Below are 26,646 nucleotides of genomic sequence, written 5' to 3' on the forward strand. Positions count from 1 at the left end.
TATTACCTTGGTCTCTGCCCCTCTAACACAACAGTACTTTTAATAGGTTGGGCTTCCTTCTAAAGGGCTTGTGGTTTGTTACTGCGAGCTGAAGGCAACAGTTACCCTTGAGCTGTGTCCTTTCATACCCTGGATATATTGAATTGCTCCAGCACTGCACATTTTTTAAAAAAGCCTGTTATTTGAAAGGTTAAAGTTTTCACTGTCCTCATGAAAACCTGGGGAAAGGAGGAGGGCAGAGCTATTTGGATTGGGTAGTGGCTCATTTCACCAGGCTGTAATAAACTTAACACCATGTCAAAATTAAGGAGCCTCTGAACTTGCGAGGTCTGTCAGGTGACACATTCCAGCATTGAATTGAGCTCAAGGAGGGATGAGTGTGGAAGGCTCCCAGTGCCTCAGAAGCAGTGCTGCCCCTGGTCCCAGGTGTGTGCAACAGTGCAGGGATGAAGATCATCCATTTTGCTTCAGCAGAATGAGTGTAAGAGCAGCTGAGCCTGTTTGTAGGCGGGGTGCCTGCTCCTTGCTGACATGCAGATGAGCACTGACTGCTGAGGACCTCATCACTTCTGGTGTCTTGTCATCCACTATGTGCCAGTTGTGCCACCAGCACTGCTGCTTGCTTTGGCATCATGAATTCCTAAGAGGCTTTTGGCCTTTTTATTTGTCTTGTTTTCTGCTTTTTCCTTTTAAATCTCATTGGCCCTTTTCCCAGTCTGTTGGACTGCTGCAAGAGAAAATGATATGATCAGACTGGTGTCGTATGTGTATTGAATTCGTGGCATATGCATGGGGGAAAGAAACTGTCTCCTGGAGCCAGAAGAGGAGGCAGATAAATGGCCAGTATGGGAGAGTACCAAACACTCAACTAGCTTAAAAAAGCTCAACCCAAATACTGAACTGTGAACATCATGCGACCAGTGCTTAAAACCTGAAGCATCTGGACTCTCATTCTGCACTTAAGCCAGGGTGAAAGCAGCAGAGAAGCACACAGGCCATAGAGCTTCCATTTCCCTGCACATCTTTAGATGCTGCTACAGACAGACCACCTGCCAGATGACAGGGTACACTGTTTCAGCCAGCCATACTCCTGTCCCCAGGCCTAGGACAGTATTATACCTATGTAAATGTTACTGGAAAGTAATGGCTAGAATAGTGTGCAAAGAATCACTAACTTGTACGCATAAAATACATACATATATTTTTGGTTTCTTTAATTTGTAAATCCCCTTCTTAGCCATCAGTATAATGATTACAGAGCTGCTGTCCTTCTTAGGTATATAAAGCGACATGAGTCTTACAAAAATTAAATCAAGCAGATGAATAGCAGAGTTCTCACCTTGTCCCCAAACTCCAAATTTTATTTTTTTGTTTCTTTCCTCATCTGTCCTTCAGCTTTACACACCACTGCAGTCAACCATTCCTCTGTGACATCAGGTTAATTCCCTTTATTTCATAGCATGCCATCACAGTTTAAAAGGTTCTTTGCTCTTGATTCTGAGGCCTTAGAAGAAGACAAGACTATTTAAGGAAAGAATGCTGATTAAAAGAGGAAGATATTTTGACATAAAAGACAATTTTTAAATTAAGACAGTATCAAGGGTACCTCCCATGTTTTCAGTAGGACATAGACCTCTCTCACAGGCAAGGTAAGCACTCAAGTTCAAGATTAACAGATCTGGAGGTAATTACTATTCCCATAAAAGCAAAGGTTCAAGAGGGAAAATCCTGCTAACTTTAAGCACCTAATACTACACATATTAGGCTATATGTGTATCAATTTATGAATTTACCAATCCTTTATCAGTTGCCATTCCAGAACACATTGGACATTTTTACTTCGGTTCTACTGCAGGCAGTGATCCTCTTCAACAACTGCAAGAAACACCATTAAGTGCAAGAAAGTGTAATTTTTTACATTTTTCAACCATATAAATCACTATGGCAGCTAAGATGGACTTGGGTGATTCATGACAGTTGTTTCCTTAACAACCTGTATCTTGCAATACCAGGGTTTCTTTCAAAAATTAATCTTATGACTTAACTTGCCTCCCTCTGTGGCAGCCTACCGTGAGAGTGATTGTTTAAATGCACCAACTCTTGCTGTAATGGTTACCTAGTGTTTATCACCAGTTTAAGAATTCCAATTTAGTGGGAGGCCCTTGAAAAACCAGCAGTATGTATCTCTAAGTGATATCAATACTACCTGATAATCTTGCTGGACTCACCACCATATTCTGCAGCTTGGCTCACTAAAATCTGAGCGTTCCATGAACACAAGCAAATTCAGTTATGCATTGGTACTGTGAATTACACAAACATTAACCCCACTTCAGAAAAACAGAGGGAAAAGGCTGAAGTCCAAAATGCCCATAAGGTATGACATTAGCTTATGAGCAGTGGACTCTCACAACCCATGGCAGATGCATTTGTACATCATTATCAGATACAGGTACTGTATTCAATGTGGTCCAAGTAGACACTGAAATACTTTCAGATCCTAGGTACAAAATATGAACCTAGCATGGGTGCTAACTGTGCAGACGATCCATTTTAATGAAATAAAATTCAGCTTTGTTGAAAACTTCAGCCTGTCCTTATTATTTCCACTGTACAAGAGAACCTTTTGATGGCAGACTATTTTTACTGTCAATTATGATCTATGTAAAAATTTTGTGAAAGCTGAAATGAGCCCTGGAACTTTTCACTGCAATGCTTTACAAAGTTAGCCCCCAGACCCTACAATTTATTTGCAACTCTAAGAACAGAATTTAGGGCCCTGATATATCTATGTATGTTTTTTCATGAGAAATAAGTATTACATGAGAAATATCTCTCCTCTTCTTGCAGCCATCACTTCTGCATTATTCAGCACCAAAAGAATGCATAAACGTCAAGACATTTTGTTGTGGGCATTTTTTCAGTTATAAATATATGAAATTAAAACACAAGGAAGCATCTACCAATATTATTTTCAGAATATGTATAGAGTTTTATGCTTTAAAGTTTCACAGCTGGCCCATCATTACTGTGATCTATTTTCTCTAGTTACACGGGTATGTTAAGTTGTATAATGGAGTCCAGCGTGATCGACAGGAGGCAACCAGTGGATGTTTAGAATCTGGCACATCTCTCTACGTTAAACAGTGTTGCACATAAACACTTTTTAGCATGAAAAGCTTTTTTCCTTGAAGGGAAAGGAGGGGATGAATGGCTTTTCATCCATAAGCTCCCAGATCTTGCAACATACAGGCAGATAATGTTCTTAGATTTAAGGAATCTCTAAGTCCAGTACCTGGCAGAAAGTGCTGACTTAAAAAAAAAAGACACTTGTATATCATTTGGCAGCAGGAATAATGCTTTTCAAGCACCTATTATTTTCCTGACACTCACTCCTGGTGGGTCATTCCATCATATGATTGACTACTTGTTAAAACTAGTCTAAATACCCAGTAAGAATTTTCCTTCTGGGGCTTTCTTCAGGCTCTGCCTTCTTACCTTTTTGATATTTTTCTTAATGCTGTGAATAAACCTTTCCTAGCCTTTTTAATTGGCATACCTCAGATATTTATAGTCTCCTACAATCCACTTTTGCCACCTCTTGGCTGAGCTTATGAACCTGTTCAGTTCCATCTTTATCTGACCTTTTCGTTTCTTGCTTGTTCTGCCCCAGCCCAGCAACATCGTCTGCAGCCTGGAACCAAACACAGGACTCCTTTTACCCTACTCTTCCTGTTGTGGAAAAAACAGAAATCTTAATTTCCTAATATAAACAAAAATGGCTGTCTATATCCTAATATACATCCTAATGCTAGTCTAGCAGACCCTGGGCATTATGGATAATCGGATACATTTCCTAAAGAGAAGTCTAAAGAGAGGTGTTTCTTCCATATGCACATTCATCCAATGGCAAAGACAACCACTAATGAAAGTAGAGTTTAAAGCGTGGTCTAAATGATAACCATGCAAACCCCCTGGTGAGATCAAAGGTATTGCACATGCTAAACAAACAGCAGAATTTTGCTTGTCATCTTAAGAATTTGATTGCCCACTTCAGCAGCTACTTTACACAGCATATGCTTTTTAGCATTGTATTGTAGAAGCCTGCACTATTCTGGTCGATTTACAGTCAGACTGCAACGTCAAGCAGATGCATAACTTTTCCCCAAACAGAAATGAACTTTCTTTAAATCTACACATTGTATGGTTTTTACTAATCTGGAGAAAGTGCTTAGCAAGTAGACAGTAGGGAGAAGGCCAGTGCTACGGGACTAATATATTTTACTTCCACACTACATTCTAATTTATGGAATTTCAGGTCAAATGTCAAGTGATAAACAAAATGACCCAATTTATTAGTTCAATGTTTTACTCAACAGATGATTTTGAAAACAGCCTTAATAATCTCACCATTGTGAACCCCATTAAAATCCAGTTTATTGGAAATACAGTAAATTATACAACCAAACATTTAAGAAGCATTACTTCTCTTTTGCCCCCATAACAAAGGGACTCAGGAGTTGCATTAGAGAAGCTGGAGGAGTCCAGTCAGAAATAGCATGTAGTCAAGTAGTTCTGAACCATACACATGTACATATAAATGTGTGTACACACACACAGACATATGTGCCTATACACATATATATACCTATGTACCTAAGCACATACAGAATAGCTGCTTCATAGTACTTTATTGCTCTGCTTATAAAAAGCCTTTTTTTGATCACTGATTAAAAAGCTTCACAATTTCATCTTTTCTGTTTTGAAGTGCACAGTTTTCTGGCTGGATTGTTTTGTGGTAAGAATGAAAGATTTGTCTTCATTCCTTTCTGCAAGATTTGCAGCATGCCATGTGTATGCTTGTTAAGAAGCAAAGTTTATGTTGGTCTTCATTACTAATTAATTATTTTAATTGCATGGCTTCTGACAGTGGGAAATGTGTGATGTTTGCATGCTATACCTCTGTATGGAAGCAATATTGGCCTATATTCAGAGAAAAAGTCAAGATGCATGAGTAAACTTAAGATTAAAGTATGCAGGCTGCTGTTACCTCACTGAAGCGTCAAATATAAATTATATAATACCATTCATCACTTCATTCTTGTAGCAGTTACTATTTTTTTATATAGCTTAGTTACTCTGTCTTCATCCTCAGATTTTTACATGCCTTTGAAATACCATTTTTCACGTATAAACATCCCCAAATAACCCACAGCAGTGGGATGGCATTCTCATTCACCCTTCATACAAGGCTTTACTAATTTGTATTAACACCACCCCTACCCCACCCAAAACAAATATTATAAGCTGCCCTAATATGGGAAAATATGAAATTTGTTTGAACTAGTATCAGCATTTTGGTCCCAACAGAACGCTGAGAGACCGAAGAGCTCTTAGAGAACTAGGACAGGTCTCTGTACCCCTTTTGCTATTAGCCAGTAGAGGGAGCATGAAATACTGCCTATGTGCAGCATCTGATACACATTATCACTACCTAGTTCTAGCTTGTGTTTCAACACAGTCATCTGGAAGATGCTATTTCTCAAAGACTTCGTTATGCACACCGTTTTCTAGTCCAAATTCATAACATCCAATTTTACCCTTTGCAGCACACAGTCTGATTGGCAGAATCTTCCACATGGAGTTCAGAGCTGCTGGTCCTCGGCCAGTCATGCAAAGTCCATGGGGTTGTGAGAGCAATGGAAAAAACAAGCACCATGGTTTTAAGTACAGAAGAGTAATTTGATGACCCAGATCAGGGCTCTCTAGTTAAAATCTGTTAGCACCTTTGAGGCTTGGCTTTCACACAAGAATAACAGCATAATTTTCCATCTCAAAGTATTGGGTTTTACTTGATTATGGTATTTACTTTGATCCTGCTGATGGAGCTACTGGCGTGCAAGGAGGCCGAGCAATTCCTGTCCTGCTAAAGGCAACGCACCCGCAATGAATTTTGCACCCTTGCTTGACAAAAAAAAATCTGTTTGACCCCATCATTGTACAAAACAGTCCTATTTTCTTCTTGATCCTTAAAATACCAGCAAAGGACCATTTCAGACCCTTACATAAGGTTCCCATAATGCCAGTGGCATAAATGACATCAGTTTTTAAAGCATAAAAGGCACCTCATCTAGGCTCAGAAACGTCAGTAGTAATTACAAACTTTGTTTTCAAGTATAATCAATTCTTTATTTATGGTGTGAAATGTTTTTTACCCTTTTGAACTTTTGCTATTCTAAGCCAAGCAATATTGTTGGCATGTTCCTTTAAAAATAATTGCTTCTGGACTGAGAAATTGAATGTCAAGTTCCAACTTGATGTAAATTAAATGGGTTACATTAATAGTCTGGCCCGTGGTAGAAGTGAGTGTTTCGATTCTGGGTTTGACTTCAGGACATGACCTCTTGATCACACAGGTCAGCACAGATGGGAAATATTGAAGAGGTACCCTAGGTTGACGTGGGGAAGAAAGTGTCTTGTACTGATGTATCACAAACTGTCTGATCCATTAAACAGAAGCAATGTCAGACTCCACAGAGAATAAAGCTTAGTTGTCATAGGCCATTATAATCTTTAAAAAAAGAAAAAGAAAAAGAGTTGGAAAACCACAATGATGGAAATCCTCAGGGCTGTCATGTACACATAATCTTCAAAGCCTTCCTGAATTAATGCTACCAAACCTATATACGGGGGAACAGAGTAAAGTATCCAAATGGTCTTAACTTTTACAACACAAGATTTCCCCCGTACCTGTTATAAAGGATTATTTAACAAAATACAGCATTTTACATTTAAAAGCAGGATATCTATACAGCTGAGCCTCACACTTGTGTGATCAGGTCTTAAGAAGAATTGCATGCATGAGAGCAATCATGTTCACAAGATCAGGTGATATATAGTTCTTCAAGGGGAAGGAACAGGTGAATTGGGGAGAAGCTTAAATGTGTTTTTTTTTCCTTTGAAGTGCTATCTCCTTCCTTTAAAATTTACTTTCATTTCAACTTCTGACAACCCCAGCTCTCCCAGCCTCTCCTCATGACAGATCTTCCAATCCCTTAATCATCTTTGCAGTACCTGCTCCAGTACATCCACTTCTTTCTTGTGCCTAGGGAGCCCAGACCTGGACTTGAAGTGATCTCACCAGCGTTGAGTGGAGGTGAAGTATCACATCCCTCAACCCGCTGGTTACATGCTTCCTAATACAGCCCAGGAGGCTGTTTGCCCTCTTTGCTGCAAGGGCACATTGCTGGCTCATGTCCAACTTGTTCACCAGGATGGCAAGGCTGCTTCCCAGCCAGCTGGCCCCCAGCATGAACTGGAGGATGGGTGTCTTGTCCCCAGGTGCAGGGTTTTGCAAATCTGTTTGCAGAATTTCATCAGGTTCCTGATGATTGCTTATTTCTCCAGGCTGCTGAGGTCACTCTGAATGGCAGCACAACTCTCTGGTACATAACATAGTCTTCCCAATCTTGTATGCACATATGCATACATATATACAATTATTATTTTAATTATTCCTAAATAAAAAAAAAAAGCTTCAATGCAAATTTTGTTGGATTGGACTCAGGAGTGTTATAGTTTGGTGGTAATTATTTAGCATTGATAAGCTCCAGGTCTACGGTCTTCTTAAGGACATAAATAGCATCCTTGGACACTGAGTAATAAAAATAAGCTGCTAAAGTGAGCACCAAAACTAATTTTCTGTAATGCATAAAAGCTCTTACATGAATTGTTGCCTGTAGCATCTAGCTCTTAATTATTCAGTGTTTGCTAATAGTAGGAACAAGTGATAAAGCCTAGGATTTTTATGTCTGTGCATTTGCACTGTTTGAAATAAACTCTGAGGTTACTATAGTAAGGCACAACCTATTTCTGTTTTGGTACCCAGACTGATTTTTTCAGTTACAAGGAGAATTTCAAAGAAGATAAACCAGCCTTTTAATGATTACCTGGGTACCAATTCCTTTTAAAAATATATATTTGAATTAACCTAGAATCTGCTGATTGTGTAGGAAGAACTGGATTAAGGAAAGTATGATCTTTCCCTGGCTGACAATGAACTTTGCACTTTCGATAAACAGTCCCAGAGAGAAGAAAAAAAGCCCAGTATAGACAGCTAATTTATGCTGATAATTAACTGCTAGAAATAGATTCACTGGGTCTGGTTCAGATTGCTCTCCCACTGCTATAATTCTTCAAGTCTGGCTAGGTTAACAACACGACACGATTGCAGAGAATCCTAATGATCGATACAATTATGGCTGTAGTCTCTGTCCTATGAACACTATGTTTTTAACAAAGACAGTTCAAAATCTGTCATTAGGTCTGTGTGTGAGGCCAGAACATCATGGCAATTCACTACCTATAGTAACAAATAAAGAAAACTACTGAAATGCTGTGTGGTGAACACGTCTGCACAGCTGCAGAAGTTAAATGTAACACATGAAGACATACAAAAACTAGATTTAATCTAGCTAAATCACATGCCCATAGTATGATGCTGGAAATCTGTCACTAAGACAGCCAGCTGTCCATGGCAAGCACACACAATCTCAGCTGAAGTCCATGCTATCCCATTGCCCCTGGGATTGTTATAGGGCCTAGCAAAAGTGAAGCTAGTTTAGGTCTCACACTTCCCAGCTTCAAAACGCAGTAAGCACACAAAACCTTGGACAAACGAAGTTTATCACAGTTTAAAGTGATAATAAAGTCTGTAGAAATATATATTGTAGGAATGGAATTGTAATAATAGACTGTATAAATACAGATCTTATTTATGCTATTTATCCAGCTACGCTATGGCTATCTCAAAATACACACAGCCTAAACGTGTTATGTATTTTCCCACATCTGTACCTTGTATTTCCCCACTCTCAGGTCTCCATTCTCAGTTAAGCCATGTAAGTCCCATTAAAACTATGATTTTCTAGCCTAGTGGCTTCTTCAGTTTGCTTCAATATGGACTGACAATGAAGTTATGTAAATACAGTCACTTTAGGATGTTGCAGAGATTCACACTAGTTTTAACAAAATGAGAAAATCTTGCAAATGACTGAAATTTTTCAAAGCCCCATTTCCAGGGCAGAAGCCATTTCACACTAAACAGCACACTGGCTGTACTTGCCTACCTCAGTTAAAACAAACAGGAAGTAGCCAACAAGAAACAAGGTAAAAAATCCCTTTTTGGGGACACTAGACACAGCATCCATTTCTCAATGAATGTGTTCATCAACAAGCTCTTGTTCAAAGCCCTTAGGTGTTTGTAGGACTGAATATTAATTTATTTTCCAATTCCAATGTGAATCATATGCTCCAAACAGACTTTTCAAGTCAATGGAATATGACCTTGTATGATCTAAACAGCTCAAAGGTATTGGTTGTTTTAAGATCCCTCTGGATATACTTTAGTTTAAATGCACACACATCATCTGTGTGTACAAGCTCATAAATCTACAAAAAATGCAAATCAGATAATTAATGCTTTGAATTTGACAGTCTTATAAAAAGTAAAACACAAAAAAAAATCCTGAATTGAATATACTCTTTTTACAACTTAAAGAACATATAAAAAACATACCAGAAGCAGAAAAACAAACATCTTTCTTTGACTTCCAAATACCTGGTCCATAATCAGCTTTAAAATTAATCAAAATCTCTGAAATGCACTATTCCAATTTCTTTTCTGCATGATGTCCTGGCCTTTTGAGTGGAGGATGGGACCAGATGCTAACCTTAAGAGGTCCCTTTCAATCTAAATTTTTCTGATTTTATCTTAATTCTCTACATTTTGCAAACTGATTGCTCTGGTGCACATGACTACATTTAATAACAAAAAAAAACCCCAAAACCCTATGACTGTTTTTTCTAATTTTTTTTTCAGTCTTTTGTCTCTGGAATTGCTCCTGTGGTTTCCTTTCTCCACGCTCACTTTTAGCTCAGACCTCATTGTAGACCTCTCTCTGATCTGCAGTCTTTCTAAGCATCCCTCACATTTCCTGTATAGATCAATGGTCATATACACACACACTCTCTCCCCTTGTGTCCCTTAAATGCCTGTGTCTAGCAAGAGCCCTGTCTCAAATGGCAGCACAACTCTTTTTGGGGGTACCATTGATTCCTGTATTTCTGTTTCCTTTTCCCCATTCAAGTTTTTCTTGACTTTTTCATCTGTTTCCTCTCCAAAATCTTACCTGCTATTTTCTTCTTCTTTCTTGATGGCATCCTTCATAAATCCTCTTTCTCCACTTTAACTTGTCACACCCTGTAAATGTGCTCTGCCTTTTCTCATGGACCCTCCCTCGCCCCTATCAGTGACATGGCCACAGCTATGGATACGTTTGTGCAGCCAGAAAACCCACTCAAGAAGGATGCTCCCTGGGAAAACTGGGCTGCCACCATTTCATTTACTTTCTTACCTCCATCAATCAGATGCAACAGCAGCTGCCTCCTTTACTTCTATATAAAGCTGCCTCTAGAAGCAGGGAAATGAAAGGAAAATGAGTGCCATGCAGGGACATATTTCTTCACCAAGCTTTTCTTTACTCCAGATTCAGACCCTAATCCTACAATTGGATCCACATGGCTGGCTGTGTTAATCGAAATATGGGACCAAGGTGTAGGCTACAAGCAACAGTTTTGCCATGCTGCCCTTCCAGGACATGGCCCCTTGCCTCTCACGGGCGATACGCGCCTGACCTCTGGCTGTGCCGCTCACACAGCTTTGCCTAAGGAGCACCCAGGTCTGCTCATGAGGAAGGCTGGCTGATCCTCCCGGAAGCTGAAGCCAATGCTGAGCTCAGTCGGCTGTTTCCAATATTTATAAAATAAAATAAACACACCAGATCTCACTAAACAACTAATCACCTACAGCATGTACATGATTTCATGATTTTCTTTGCTTTTTTTTTTTTTTTTCCCCCAAATGAAAACTATTTTAGGTGTGACAGGACATGTGAAACAAGTGGAAAAACATTTCCAAGTACCTCTGCTCTCAGAAAATGTTTAATGATTGAAGAGATTAAGGGATTGGGTTTTTTTTTTACTACTTTAAAAAAAAAATCCATTTTTACTGAAAATTCGAACTAGCCTATGAAGCTTCAGGCCAGCCACATTTAAAAAGATTGAGTTACAGCATGCCTTTCTGAATGTAGCACGTTATGAATTCCATATCCCTCAGCTAGAGTGACATATTTAACCATTAAGCCAAGTCACTCAACTCTATTTCTATTTTATTTTTTTTCCTAGCCAGTAATAACTTTATATGTACATTTCAAATGGCAAGAGGAAAAATAGCAGAATAGTGAATTTGTCTGCAATAAAGGAGTAACTAGCAAGGTCTTATGACTTTACAAAATTAGAGCTCTGTGTGAAAGGTACCGTGTACAAATTAGCCCAATGTTAGCAAATGCTTATTATCCTACTATTTTAAAGTATCCAGTTTCCAATGTGCTCCAGCTCTGCCCTATATTCTGTCCTTCATTTTGTATAAGCTTTTTCTGCTAAGATGACAACAAAAATTGCCATACTAGATCAGATCACTGGTCACATTAAGTTCAATATCCAATATAAGCCCATTCTTTACTGAAGAAAAATTGGAGAGAAAACCCAATCATTTAAATACCCCTCACTTGCTCTACACTGATGTACATAAAAGTAAAACCTCCTTCCTGACCTCCATGACAACTGATTTATGCCCAGAAGCATGAGTTTTAATTACAATGACATAGAGATGGTCAATTTATTTCCTTGCGCTTACTCACTCATGAACGTGCATTTCCTCCTTCCAGCAAAGAGTAATTATCTCTTCGCAATTATCAGCACAGATGTGGCAAAGTTAGAATTTCAGTGATTGTTTGCTAAAACCCAGAGACCTGAAGAATATATGCTCTGCCAGATCTTTCCACTGGCCTCAGCATTAACGAGCCCCTTGAAAAAAGTTGTTTCTGCCTGAGGTAGGATTTTGTAACAGACGTTTCCAAAACTGTAAAATATAGGTGGAGAAAGCGCCATTGAAAACTCTTTGTCTTCATCTTCCATACAGCATATTCTAAAGGATCTGCTACAATTTCAGTTTCTCCAAGGTTTACTCCTACTTGCATTTTATAGCTACATATGTACAGATGCATATATGTGCATGTACAGTTTGACACATCTACAGCTTAGTTACAGGGAATTCTTTTGTTCAAAGGAGTCATAGAAACATGGAAAAATAGAATTGGAAGGGACAAGCATGCAGTTATCATTTGGGCTATCTATATGTCTAAGATAGGATCAGCTCGCTTGTGTCACACTGCACTTTCATCTCTAACCTATTTTTAAGGATGGAAACCAGACCTTATGGTTCCCACTGGGCATCTTATGCCAAAGCTTTGTTGCCTCATTATCATTAGAAATATTTTCCTAAATCATGATCTTCCCAGGCCAAACCCATGACTTCTTCACTTGTTTACTATGGTCTCAGGGAACAATATGCTCTCTTTTTTTTTTTTTGTACTGAAAGACAGCTACCTGGTGCTATTTCCTCTGCTTGTCTTTAAACTGAACAGCCCTACTTTTTCAGTTTCTCCTCCTAAATAATATTTTCTTTACCTCTGATTATTCTCATTGCTCTCCTCTAAATTTGTCCCAGTTGATCCAAATCTTTCTTGCAGTGCTGAACGAAAAGTGGACCCAGCATTCCCGCTAAGGTGTGACCAAGGCCTTGGAAGCTAGAACTATTGTTCCACCTGATTCCTGGTTATTCTGGCCTGAGATCATAGAAAATTAATGAGTCCTTCCAGAATTGAATTAAATATTTCTCAGGCCATTTCTCCAATTTCTTATGTTCACCAATACAGGTAATTTTTGCCTTTAACATGCTCAGAAGCTTGCTCAGAAGCTTCACTTAACCCTGCTTTATCAGACAACTTAAGCTAATTTTCCATACCATCATCCACATCTTTCATGAAAACACTGACCAGAGCATAACCCAGGATAATCCCAAATCATACTCAATAAAGCCTCCCAGTTTCACAGGTAATCTCTGACAATTACTTTCTATGCAGGCTTAACACAAGTTTTATATATACCTTAAAGTGGTTTCATGTAGATTTTTCTCTAAAAGATAATATGAAACCTCTCATGTAATAAGAGCAATTAGCACCTTCTGTAACCCACTTGTTCTTGACAGGTCTGTTCCAAACACCTGATAGCTGTTCTGACATGGCTTCAGGCAGTTTGCTCAATGTCCTGGTACAAAGTTCCTCTGCCTTGGATCAACTCCGTGTTTTCACTGAGCAGTAACAGTATATGCCTGTCCCAATTTGTTGATAGTGCATATGGTCGTGATTTGACCTCAGAATACTCACCAGGGTTATACTGCAAAAGAACTGCCAGTTACCAAGAATCTCCAACTTCTTGTCGCTTTCAAAATAAAAATGCATATTAAACTTCAAGCCATGGCACGAGACATGTGAGCAGCACTACTAATAAAATACATGCTTACTAACTTACCAACATGAACTTTATGTTGTTTAAAGTTTCCTCATCCTTCAAAGAGTCTGGACAACATTCTTACTCCATGGTATTTGAATTTACTATAGGAAAAAAACACTCAATGCCTGTATCAGAGGCTGGAAGGAGAAGCAGTTTTTTTAATGTCACTGTAAAAGCAATTGTCAACTGTAGATTAAATTATTCCAAAATTGTATCCTGCATCTTTTGGTCAACCGAGAAAAAAATTTGACAAGGTCAGGAATTTCAAATTAATGAATAAATGAGTTAAGGGAGAAAAAGAAATTGAAAAACACCTTTGCCAAAAATCAACATTTTCTTGGGGCAGACTGAAAGAGCCTTCAGGATCCATTGTTGAAGTTTCAAAATGGCAAAACAAAGAGCTGAATCCACAGTTTGCCATTTGCCAGTTGGATGGTGTAAATACCAACTCCAGGAAAGACTGTCTTGCTTTATAATTATTTCACTAATTACACAAAGAGATACTGATCTAGCAATATTTCACGCAATTCATCATGTAAATAAAGTATAATGAAAAGGAAAAAAGAAAGCCTGCTGCTTAAATTATCATAGAAATAAGTAGTTCAATCTCCTGAACTCTATTTTCTTCTCATTAAATTAAGTCCAAATAAAAATGTCTTGTTCAAGAGCTAAAAAAAAAAATAAATTAGTAAGTGGGGTTTTTTTTCAGTGTACTCAAAAGGCTACAGAGACAAATTTCCAGTAAGCACTACAATGAGAGCCAATGGAATAAAAATACTTTATAAAATAAAGAAATGAGGTACAATTCTAGGTCTTTTCTAGCTGCTTGTTGAGCTGTGTCATTTCTCTGAATGACAGTGACAGTGAAAGAGCTGATCTGGTTCAAGAAACCTCTTGAAAATGAAAGAAAATACAGCTTTAAAAAAACACCTTTTAAAACAAGAAAAAGTGTCAACTTTGAACAGATCCTAAAAATATACCTTTCTGTGAAACATAATCAAACTTTGGTGTGAGCACACTTGGAATGAACATACTGAAAAAGAATTTAGGTAGAATAAATATCTATTGCATAAGCAGGTTAATGAGCCTTACTTTAAGCCTTGCTGATCTGGCTTGGGCAAAATACACCATCAGACTACATCAGCAGGTACAGAAGTGGAGCAAGCTAATCCTGGAAAGGAAGCCTTTATACTAAGAACTGGTCTGAATTTTACCAAAACTTGCTTTGTAGACTGCTCAAGTGCTAAATGATCTTTTTTCCTTTGGAAAAAAAAAAAGATGGTTGCAACCAGGATACAGGTTTACATCATTTTAATGACAATGTTTACAGGTAAATATTTTTCTTTTTGTAAAATTATGTGAGCATTTGGACTGTATGGAATGTGTAGTATTTCTCCAGACTACTTGCTTAATATTTATATAGTGTCAAGGAACTGGAAAGGCAGAAAGGTGAAAAAAATTTCAAACCAAAGCTGTGTATCAGCAGGGTTAACTTGGATAATACTTTTATAATTGTTTAATCAAAATGGAAATTAATGGTGTTCAGCAGAACTATATTTAAATTATCGCTTTTGTCATCCTACTTCTGTAGGAAAGTTTTGCTGCTAAATTTGGAACAGTTTAATGAAGAGGTTCAGACTTAGAAAAGAGCTACCCTACAGTAATAATGTGTAAGTGAAATAAGGAGACAAATATGAGTGGTGTTATAAAACTTAGTCAAAGGAGATGTTCCATCTCTGTTTTGAGTAAAACCTCACAGGAGGCAAAAATAATAATTATCTATAAAATGATATAATGATATAAATGATATAATATGATAAAAATACTTATATTATCCTGCAATTTTAGTTGCTATCTAGTATATTTAGAAGAGAAAATGCTGAATTACTTTACTTTACTCTTTACTTTAAAAACACCAATATATTAAGCTAAGCTAATGCTTGTAACCCTGAAAAGAAAATAATAGCACCCTTTGCACTCGCTTCTGGTATATCACACATCTTTTGAGAATGCTTTTGCTTTACATGCAAAACTTCTCCTCCAACACAAGATATCTGAACCACTTATACAGTTCTATAAATATTGACTAATCCTTTTATCTAGAGTGCTTTCATCCTGAGTGACAGTGGTCTCTGCTTGTATATCAATTGGCAGATAACAAGCAGTATCAACAATGCCTGTGAGAACAGCTGATTTATTTATTCTTGATATGAAAAATGGTTTATTGTTTGTCTTTTGGTGTGACCTATATTTATGTTTGTGCTAATCTTCTTATGAAATAGCACACAGAGATGTACGTGTATGCATTTACACACAAACCTGCAGAAGAATTAGTTTTGCAACATATTAAGTTCATTACTTAAAAAATAACCATTGTATTCAGACAATGAAACTACAGATATTTAAGTGGCTCAGTAATCTCCACTTTGCATTTAGTAACTGATGCTACTCGTTTTCTATAGTTGAGGATTACACTCACAATAATATATGTATCTCCTCATAAAACTCATTTCTTTGTTAGACATTGGTGCTTCTATTATCAAATGTGTTATCTAAATTTAAAAGTAGAAACATTTATGAATCCCTAAGAAGTTTAGCATTCTCACAGTCAGTTCAATAATGTTACGTCTAATTTGATGACAAAGAGAACAACACAAACACCAACTTTCTTGTGAAGTTGTGCTCAGTTTAAGCGTCTGCTCATCCTTTCCAGGAACAAGTCACTTCTGCAAGGTGTAACAGACAACAGGCTGCAGAGCAGAGGTGATGCCCTGCAGGTGACACGGGATAATAAACTAACTAACATACAGAGCCATCACACATCACTGAAAGTGCAGCAGCTAAGTATCTAGCCATTCACTCTGCTGACTTTTTCTGTGAAAGATTTTATAGGGGCTCCCAATCTATAAATCCTTAAGCACGTTCTGATCATTCTGAGGCCCTACAACAAAGCTAAGTCCATCCCTGAACCTACTGCTTCTAGGCTGCGCTCATTTCTGTCTGTGACACAAAACCCCGGAGAGCACTGTATTTCTGCAGCTGTCACATTAAGACTGAGATGCATACAAGACCTGTGGACACATTGTTCTCGATGTCAAAGCAAGGATGGGAGCAATATCAGGCAGGAGATGTACTAAACATTGACCAAAACAGGAAACAGCTCATGGTAACTTCACTTTTCATATACTAGAATAGCAAAAGCAGGACAAGTCGCTAACACAGAAATTGCCACAAACTGGACAAAGCAGACATCCTTCTGGCCCCCAGTCAGTAATGGTTTGGGAAGTGCACTTCACTTTGAGAAAGTCAGTCCCAATGAGTCATATTTCTGCCAGATGTCACTACACATTAAGGTATATGTAGACATCTCACGTTGGAATAAATATGAGCCTGGCTGGAAAACACAGAGGGAGTGCTGCTGTAAAACCCCACTGCCAGACCAGGGAGATAGCATTAGCTGTGTCTGATAATCTGAAACTTCAAGTGGAAACTATATGCTATAATTGAAGATTGATGAGCAAGGAGGATCAGTGGGGAGAGGGCCTTTTATATACATGCTATGACCACTTCACTCTGGCTAATCTTTCAAACAAATCTCAAGCAATTCTCAGTTCCCTTCTGGCTCTGCTGTAACTTACCACTCTCTGAGATGGGTCTAGTTACAACTGTGATTGAATAAAGTGGACAGGCAAGGAATTAGCCTGAGTAACTACATTTATCTACTCCTATTTGAAGCAATTCATTGTGGCTGAATGCTCCTCTGTAATTTTCCATGAAAAAATGGCTGTATTTTGCTGTAAAAATAAAACTGGATGCAAATTTGTATGTAAAGCTAGGTGTAGTGTCTGGTACCTAGCTGCAGCTCTGTGCATCACATCACACCTCATCACCTAATTTACAGGCACCAGTTCTGCTGTGGGCACAGGCATGATTATGTCTGTTAACTACTTTGTGCTGATAATACTAGTTTGAAAACTGCAAAGTAGTTCTTACTTTTCTCTAGAATAACTGAAGGGAAGTTAACTTAGCATGAGATTTCAAAAAACTATTTGGATATTTTGCCTGCTTCCAAGAGACATAAGAAACAGACTTTCCCCAATCTACTGCATGCATGTCGGTCACGTGATTGCCGAAGGGAGAATTACCAAAATTACCACTTTATAGGTGAATGATAGTGCAGAGGGATAAACAGACTAGTTTTACTAGAGAAACAGATTTTATTTTCTTTGTGAAGTCTGATTCAGTAAACATACTTAAGTCACATCTACCAAATTACAGTGAAGTTGGGATGAAGAGCTCTCCTTTAACCCAATATACCACAAGCTAAGCATCGTATGGAAGAAGAAGAAACATGAATCTGTATTGCCCACCTTCTGTGGAAGTGCTTTCACCAGGCTCTGAGCTGTTTGAGATGGAAATACTTTCATCTTTTCTTGCTTTATATTTTGTATATAGGAGAGGTAAAGAAAGTTCCACTGTAGATACATGATACCAGGAATATTCTGCTGGGACACAAGTTCTCAGATCCTCACGTCCCAGGTGAACTTTCTTCATGGTATGAGACCACAGCTGATGGACCAGAAGTCACCACTGGCTTGTTTTGGAAGAACTGAGATCATCCCTTGTTCATTTGTGAACAGCTGCACTATGTACCTCACCCTGAAATGTGGCAGCTGGCCACTTCTTGTGGACTGGGTTCATCCCTCTGCATCTTGCCCAGGCCACCAATAGCTTTTCTTTGGATTTCTTGCTGTCACACTGGGCAGCTCCCTGCTCACTCTGTGAATTTCATTCTTCAGGAAGCCAGCTCACTGTACATACGTATCGCATGGATGCTCAGCCGCTTGTCAGTCTGTCCCACTACATCATACGGCACTTACAAGTCCCATGTCCCTCATTGAAGCTTGTTGCTCCAAGACATTTCCTACAGGACCAGGAGTTCTGTAATGAACATGAACAAGAGAGAGAGACCAACAGACTATATTCCAGCTCATCATCATATTGTATTATGAATTAAGCATCAATTCTTGCCTTTTTAAACGTGATAAATCAGTTCCTCTCAAAGCATGGTAGATTTCTGCTACAGAATAGGTGGGAAACTGTTACTCAATCACATCTTTTGGAGGGGATGTTTATCTTGATTTGATTACATTATCCATATCAAAACTGTCAATTTGTTTTGTTCTTTTCTCCAAAATGTGATTATTGCTAAAGTGTTTATATAATACCTTGCAGAATAAAACCACAGCATGTGAATGGTATTTTTATATTTAACATATTTTAGACCTGTAAGTCAATCATCTAATTATCAAGACATTTCCTTCTAATTAAAGATAATTTAATAAAACACATGTTATTAAAAACATCATATTAGACACCAGTTATCAGTCCAGACTATCTAAGTGTTTGTTTATTCTTCAGGTACTCACTGTGATGAAGACATCAACGAATGTTACATGAACCCTTGCCAAAACGGTGGAATCTGTGAGAATTTTCCTGGGAATTACACTTGCCATTGCCCACCTGCAGGCAAAGAAGGGATTTATTACGGTGGCTGGAACTGCACAGAAGTTCTCCATGGCTGTACTGATCAGCAATGCCAAAACAACAGGATATGTATCCCACATTTAAAAAATGGCCACCACGGATTCAGCTGCATATGTTTACCTGGCTATACTGGAATTCACTGTGAAACCCCAACTACGTTTTCTTTTCAAGGAAATGGCTTCCTTTTGTTGAAGAATCCCTTGACCCCTAAAAAGGAATTTTTCTATGCTATAAACCTGAGGTTTCAAACTGTCCAACCTACAGCTTTTCTGTTTTACCGAGGGGAGAAAGATACATTTGTGAAGCTGGAGTTACTGCATGGCTACTTACACTTATCTGTGCAAGTCAATAACCAGCCACAGGCTCTTTTGCATATTTCACAAAATGTCAGTGATGGAGAATGGCATTCAGTGGAGGTAACCTTGGCAAGAGCTGTTACTCTTAATTTGCTTGACAGCTCTTGTGTAGAATCGTGTCTCAATAAAACATCTGCTCTGATAGATAACCATCACGTGATGCTTGCATTTCAGAGCACGTTTTTGGGCGGCTTACCAGTGGGGAACATTAGTGGCAACTCTCTGCTTAACATCTATAATATACATTCTGCACCTTCATTTGTAGGCTGTCTTCAAGACATTGAAATAGACTTGAATGTTATTACTCCAGAGAATGTATCATCAGAATCATCTTTAAATGTCAGGACAGGATGTACTAGGAAGGACTGGTGTGAAACCCACCCTTGTCAGAACAGGGGACGCTGCACCAACCTGTGGCTGAGCTACCACTGCGATTGCTACCGGCCGTACACAGGGCCGAGCTGCGCAACAGGTAAGGCAATGCTGGCGGCGGTCCTGCTCTAAGTGGTTGCTGAAAACATGACTGTAAGCAGTCCTGCTTACCTGGTGATGAAACAACATGGCCCTTGGCGTCTCTGGAGCTTAATGCCAACTAGTAAGAGAGTCCAAGAGGTTAGTAGTAGCACGCCTTCGTTATTTTCTAGCTGCTTTCCCAGGAAGGCTGCTTTGCAGCCTGACAGAAAAAAAAAAAGTCAGGCTAAACTGGTGGATTCCATTCATCCAGTTTTAAAACCTTCTTAGTGCTCTTACCACGCCATAAACTGCAAAACTGTAGTTCACTGGAGGTTATGCACCTCAAGTAAAACTTAGAAAGCAACAAAGTCACTTGGAGTTTAAGCCTTACTTTCAAAGCATTCTTGAAAATTTTACCCTCAAACTCTCTGGGCTTTTATAAAGAAACCCATTTAAGGCAACAAAAGGCAAGCAAAAGTACTGCAAGCTTAAAACAAAAAAAAACCCAGATTCCAACTTTTAAAAATGGACGAGATTATACTATTAACTTAATCAGATTAGCCCAAAGAGAAGGCAGGGCTTCAGAGGCTGGAAACAGGGCCCATTCATCTCTGAGCTGCTCCCAGGGCAGCTCTGGACAATTGCTAATGAAGGCGGCCCATTACCAGAGAGCTGCTTGGTGACCAAAGGGAAATGTGTCCATGTCTCAGCAAACAAAAGAGCACATCTCAGCAAACAGCCTCTTTGGCAGTGACGGGCAGGAATACAAAAGACACAGATGCCCGTAGCACTTTCCCTGTTAAAAACGATCTTTCCAAGCGCAGGCTGAGGTGAAGTGGAAGGACAACAGGAGGTGCCTGCCCAGCTCCCTGCTATACTGCATCTGGTGTATTATGAAACCCTCTGGAGCTGTAAATACAGCACCCCTCAGAAAAATTTGGGGTGGACTCAGCAAGTTTTAGGGATTTCAAACAAGCAGTTAAGGAAATTGTACATGAATGAGTCTTCCATGCAACACCCTTGCCCCTTCTTCCTTCTCTGCCCCCTTACTAACTATCCACACATGGTCAATCATAGCAATGTTTATGGAGGAAGAAATACATATATATATATACACATACACACACATAAATATGTACATATATATATACACACACATACACACACATAAATATGTTTATGCACATATATTTGCCAAGTGAACTGGAAAAAGTGAAGTACTCCAGCAGAACCATGGTCAAATTGGAATGGACAGATCCTAAACTGGTGTAAACTGGCATGGCTGCACTGCCGCCAGTGAAGCTACACTGATTTAGATCAGCTGAACAACAGGCCCCAGGGGTTTATTGAATGCATTGCTGCAGAAAGCTGCAGCTTGAAACACATTTCAAAATGTTTAAATACAATTTCATTTTGTATGCTATACTTAATAGTTATCAATACTTTTCAATAGTTTTTCTTTTCGGTTTTATTGCAAAATGACAAAGTCTGAGAGGTAATTGTAACAGACTTCTTTGAAGTCTAGCTGTAATTTATCCGAAGATTTGGAAAGCAACTTTGGAGTATAGGACAACATCTGGTAAATATGTTTGCCTGCTTATATGAAGCAAAATTAAAACCAGTCAGGGCCAGGAGAGGCTTATAGTGGCATTAGAACTGTTGAGAATGATTAGAAAGCATGCTTTCTCTTTTTTTCTCTTTCCTGCTGACCACAATATTCCTTGCAAATCATGGCACCATGCCATTTTGATACATAGAGTCTAGATATATGCCATATTTAAAAGACCGTGGCAGGTTTCTTAAAAGGCAGAGAGGGGGAGCCTTGCAGTAAAGGATAACATAAGAAATGCTAGTGTCTTTTTGAAGAAAAGTTGCTGCCAAGTATCTAATTGACAAGAGGCAATATTTTTCTCTACCTATACAAAATAACAAACAGATGTTGACTCATTTTGATCAACATCCAGATGTTGTGACCCAAGAGGTTATAATTGACCAAGGAGATGCTAGCCATGTCATCAAACAGATCCAATTGATTACATATATATGTATATTTATAAATAGAAATGTAACAAAGTAATTGTAAACATGAAATACCTTTTTGAAGATTAATGCTTCCTTCTAACACCACCAATGTGTACCCTCTTTCCAGCAGAAATTGTCTTTTCACCCTTGTGAAGAAATGTCTGAGCCTCTAGTACTACCTTAGAAAGAAGATATAACTTAAAGAGATTTAATGCCTCAAACCAGCCATTTCAACAAATATTTATTTCTACATACCAGAGTTTTAACAAGCAGATGTAGATATATAGGCAATCTTATTCATAGACTTAAAATATTTCAAATTTAATTTATTTATGAAATTGTCTGTTTAGGAGCAAGTGAGGAATTTATTCCTGTTGCTAAATATTACAGTGCCACATAGTAGTGCAGTGTGGTTATTAAGGGTTTGTTGGGCCTTCACAGTCAGTCCCCTATTTTCATTGGGTTTTTTAATGTAGTCATAAAAAAAAGAAGTAGTGCTGCAGGCAGAAACTTGGCCTATGAGGTCTCGCTCGCTCTAGGAGTTTTACTGCACAAAGGAGAACCGACTCTTCAGCTATGTGAACAGTTTTTAAAAAGCTTGGGTTATTCTATGAATTTGATATATTAAAAATAGCTCTTGAAAGTGTTTAGGCAGGAAGTCTATAATACTGAGGACAAGATCACGAAACAAAGCGTAAAAATAGAAACACTTTGTTGTGCTTTAACGAGATGATTCATCAGAATAAAATACCGTTTGGGCTACATATTCTGTATCCTTACAAGTCTGAAATGCATTACTGAAAATAAAGAGTAAGGGAGAGAGACAGATGGTTTTGGTTTAATCATTTTAATTGATAAGCACAAAAAGAAAAATGAAAAGGCTTACTCCATCCTGGATCATTTTTCCCTGACGACACCAGAACATTATGGGCACTCACAGGACTGAGCAGGTTTCATAACTGGATAAGAAGTTGATGTAGCCTATGAGCACGTGTTAAGCCCCAGCAACAGAAAGTCTGTCATAGAACTGGATAGAGCCCATGCAGCACCAAATAGGTGCCTTATTCAGAGGTTTTACACAAGAGAAGTTTGCTGAGCAGCATTCAGCTACTTCTACATTTGAAAATATCAGAAAGTTTCAGAATGACATTAACTTCCGTGGTCACCAGAGGATCAAAGACACTAAGTTCTTTCCAAAATGATCTTTCTGAGGATCATTCGAGGAAACTGTAGAAATCTGTCCTTGTTTAACCATTTGAAAACACAGCATTATACAGAGCATGATAAAGGGGAAAAATATGCCCAATAATATAACATCTGGTCCTGTACCGGGGCTTAATGCTACAGTCATGGAAGCCAACAGGAATTTTGAAATAGAAGCTATTTACAGCTGGATCAAGTCTTTATTCATCCATAAATACCAGCACATCTTACTACCATACGTAAACATTACCAAAGTAGCTATTTGATCATTGCATTGGCTCCCTAGTCCTTTATCCCTAACTATTTTACTTTTCTCTCCTCTCTTTTTTTAATCTTTTCCCATATCTCTAACCTCAAGAGTACATTCCAGGACGGTTTGGATCTGAGGACTCCTCAGGCTATGCTGCTTTTTCTGTTGGTGCCACTCAGAATGAAAATTTGAACATATCAATGTTTGCCCGAACACGCAAATCTTCTGGCTTGTTACTGGCTTTGAAAAACAGTACTAACCTCTATGTATGTGTCTACTTGGAAGATGGGAAACTCACAATGTTAGCTCTAAATTCCATGAAGTTATTAGGGAAACATTTCATAAATGATGGAAACTTTTACTTAATAACATTAAAAATAGAACCAAATAAGATGGAATTGTTCCAGTCCTCTCAATACCTAGGCTTTATTTCTACTCCAGTACTAAACATCCAGAGTAAGGATATTCTTTACATTGGAGGCCTACCAGATAACAAAGAAACTGATAGAAATGGCAGGTATTTCAAAGGCTGCATCCAAGATGTAAGAGTGAATAACCAACCACTGGAATTCTTCCCCATCACCAAACCACTGACTTCTCTACTCAGCCGAACTCTGATCAATGTTACCCAAGGCTGCACCAGTGACAACCTCTGCAAGGTAAGAATGGCATCTTTCAGAGTGTTTTCACATATTCATAACTGGGAATTTATTTTCATTTGTTTAGTATGTTCCCATGCATTATTTGATGATAATGACATTTTAAGAAATTATGTTGAAATGCTGGGAAGAGCAGATTTTGTTGAATTGTGCTACATATTATGAGTATCAACAGCAAAATGTATTTGCAAAGGGGAGAATTAAAATACTTTAAGGTTGAAATACTGTTTTTCACCAATCACTGAACATGCTGTGTTATCATATGACTGGTCTTTATCACTTTCCATCTGAAATAAACAGAATCCTCCTTTTTGCCAAATCGTCCCCCATCCTGTAGAGTTGAGGGTCCACCAGCTTGTACTCATATTTAGGCTCCCTCTTCTCTTTCCTCACAGTCTAACCCTTGCCACAACAGCGGTGTGTGCTATTCACTATGGGATGACTTCACTTGCGCGTGCCCTCCTAACACAGCAGGGAAGGCTTGCCAAGAAGTTAAGTGGTGTGAGCTTGGGCCCTGCCCTCATGAAGCACAATGCCAGCTGGTGCATCAAGGATTTGAATGTAGGTACATTTCAGTTATTCCTATTGTCTTTGGAGGTTAGAAACAATAGAAACGTTCATCGGCATTTCCTCAAAACTCAATACTCAAAACACCACCTTTAAAGTTCGTTCAAATGTTATTTCTGAATTAAAATAACAATGTCAGTTTTAAATAATAGTAATGGGAAGAGTCCACTTTACCAAACCCAGAAATCTTCAACCAGACTCCCTGACACAGACACTGATGTTTACAGGAGCTTTGCTTTTGACTTATCCAGCACAACTTGTCGAGGTTGCACATCATTGCCAGAGTGTGAGTACTTCCATTGCAAAAAGATAAGAGGATACCCAGTGTTAGGTTAACCTCAGGGGGTTAGCCATCCTCCTGAAAAGACAAGCTACATTTAAGACAATTAAGTGATGCAATGTATGTAATGTTAAATATCTTTGGAGAAAGTCATGTTAATACCAGCAGTACAATTATGCAACTAGCTTCTTCATAAGACAACCCTGCATGCCAAGCAGTCTAGTTGTAGATGGATGACCATTACCTGTTTAAAGAGTATCAGCCAGACTGCATATCTCTTTCCTTCTCCACTTCCCTTCTCCTTCCCACCCTGGAGTGGAATTAAAAAAAAAAAGCAAGTAAGGATTCTGAAGCAATATTTTTTTCTTTGCTATCAAAGGAAGCCCTAATGATGCTGTGAAGGAAGTTAAATGCACACATAGTCTGATGGAAGCTGTTAGAATGGCTGACTCTTAGGAATGAGAAGGTTGGTCGACGAAAGATTTCTATCATAGACAATTTGCTGACAAAGAAATAGGATGCTATTTTTGTTGAGACTGTCAGAATCAGCATTTTAGGGCTTGTTCAAATTTAGTATTGAAATGAAATAATTACACCTTCTCTAATAGACATCTTTAATGATAGCATCAAAAAACATTCTCTCGTGAACTTTACTATTACATATTACAGTAGAATATGAACACACAGAGAGAAATTAAAAGTATTTGAACTGTAGATGGCTACACTTAGGTTTTCCCTTTGGGAAAACAAACACTCCAAAAAAAGAGAGAAAAAGCCAATGTAAGAAGCTGATGTGGGGCACAGCAAGTAACAGCAAAACCATACACCCAGAGTCTCAACTGAGAGTAAAAAACACATCAGTGAGAGTTCTACAGGGGTACTTTGGCTTTGTGAGCTTACAAAACTGAGCTTTGAGACATTTTAAAAAGCAGAAACAGTTTTTTTAAAGTTCTGATTTTCACTTTTAGTATGGTTTCCTCTGAGAAAACTAGTGAGAGGTGTCCCTGCCCATGGCAGGGGGGTTGGAACTTGATCTTTAAGACCCCTTCCAACCCAAACCATTCTATGATTCTGTGATTGTATGAAAACATTTCCTATGAGAAAGACACCAAATTTGATGCTCCAGGCAGTGTATTTACACCTCTGCTGCCTTATATCAGGATATACAATCAATAATTTTGTACTGGGACTCCCAAGGGTTTTTTTCATCAAGATTTACTAAGCTCGGAGATAGTCTAGGAACCCACTGTACCTCAGTGCTAGGATCCTGCAAAGCTACATTGGTCTGAAGCACAGGCAGAAGACATTCCTTCCTGTCCCTCTTCCCTGTCTGTATTCCTCATACATCTCAGAACGTGCAGATTTACAGCCCAGCGAGTTAGTGCATTTTAGCAGAAACAACACTAATGGAAGATGTCAAATACCTTTGTGAAGATGTCTATAAAACCACCACAATGTTGCCCATTGATTTTTCACTCAGGGGCGTGCAAACTGAATATTCTGCTGCACTCCCAGTCCCACCAGCACAGGCTCGGTGCCGTCAGGAGGGCTGTGGCAGTGTGTACACAGCAGGAGAAGCTAGCTTGAAACATCATGGGTGCGACCCTTCCAATGTTGATTTTTGAAGGGTCTTTCTGCCAACTGGCTTCAATGAAATTAATTCTTTTTGCATTGTGAGATTAAATTGGGATCCAATCAAATCCTTGCTAAGATTTCTTTAGTCCTTTACCTAGGAAAAAAAGGAATTGAGAACAAAGGTTCACGCCGTTCCGATCTGTCATGGGGAATAACTAGCTGTCCATAGCTAGGAAATGAACATACCATGACAAATATATC

At 38.6% G+C, this 26,646-nt stretch overlaps 1 protein-coding gene across 1 annotated transcript in view; it reads left to right on the plus strand.

Annotated features, from left to right (window-relative positions):
• Positions 1 to 26,646, plus strand: part of CRB1 (crumbs cell polarity complex component 1) — a gene marked incomplete at both ends in the record, with an annotated part of 97,893 nt that overhangs the window by 45,170 nt on the left and 26,077 nt on the right. The window contains 3 exons of the mRNA XM_084266078.1: positions 18,895 to 19,848; positions 23,413 to 23,963; positions 24,359 to 24,524. Coding sequence (XP_084122204.1) covers positions 18,895 to 19,848; positions 23,413 to 23,963; positions 24,359 to 24,524 — 1,671 coding nt within the window. The remainder of the gene's footprint in view (positions 1 to 18,894; positions 19,849 to 23,412; positions 23,964 to 24,358; positions 24,525 to 26,646) is intronic.

Source organism: Gallinula chloropus (assembly GCF_964237585.1).
Source record: "Gallinula chloropus genome assembly, chromosome: 6".
In the NCBI taxonomy this organism is placed as follows: Eukaryota; Metazoa; Chordata; class Aves; order Gruiformes; family Rallidae; genus Gallinula; species Gallinula chloropus.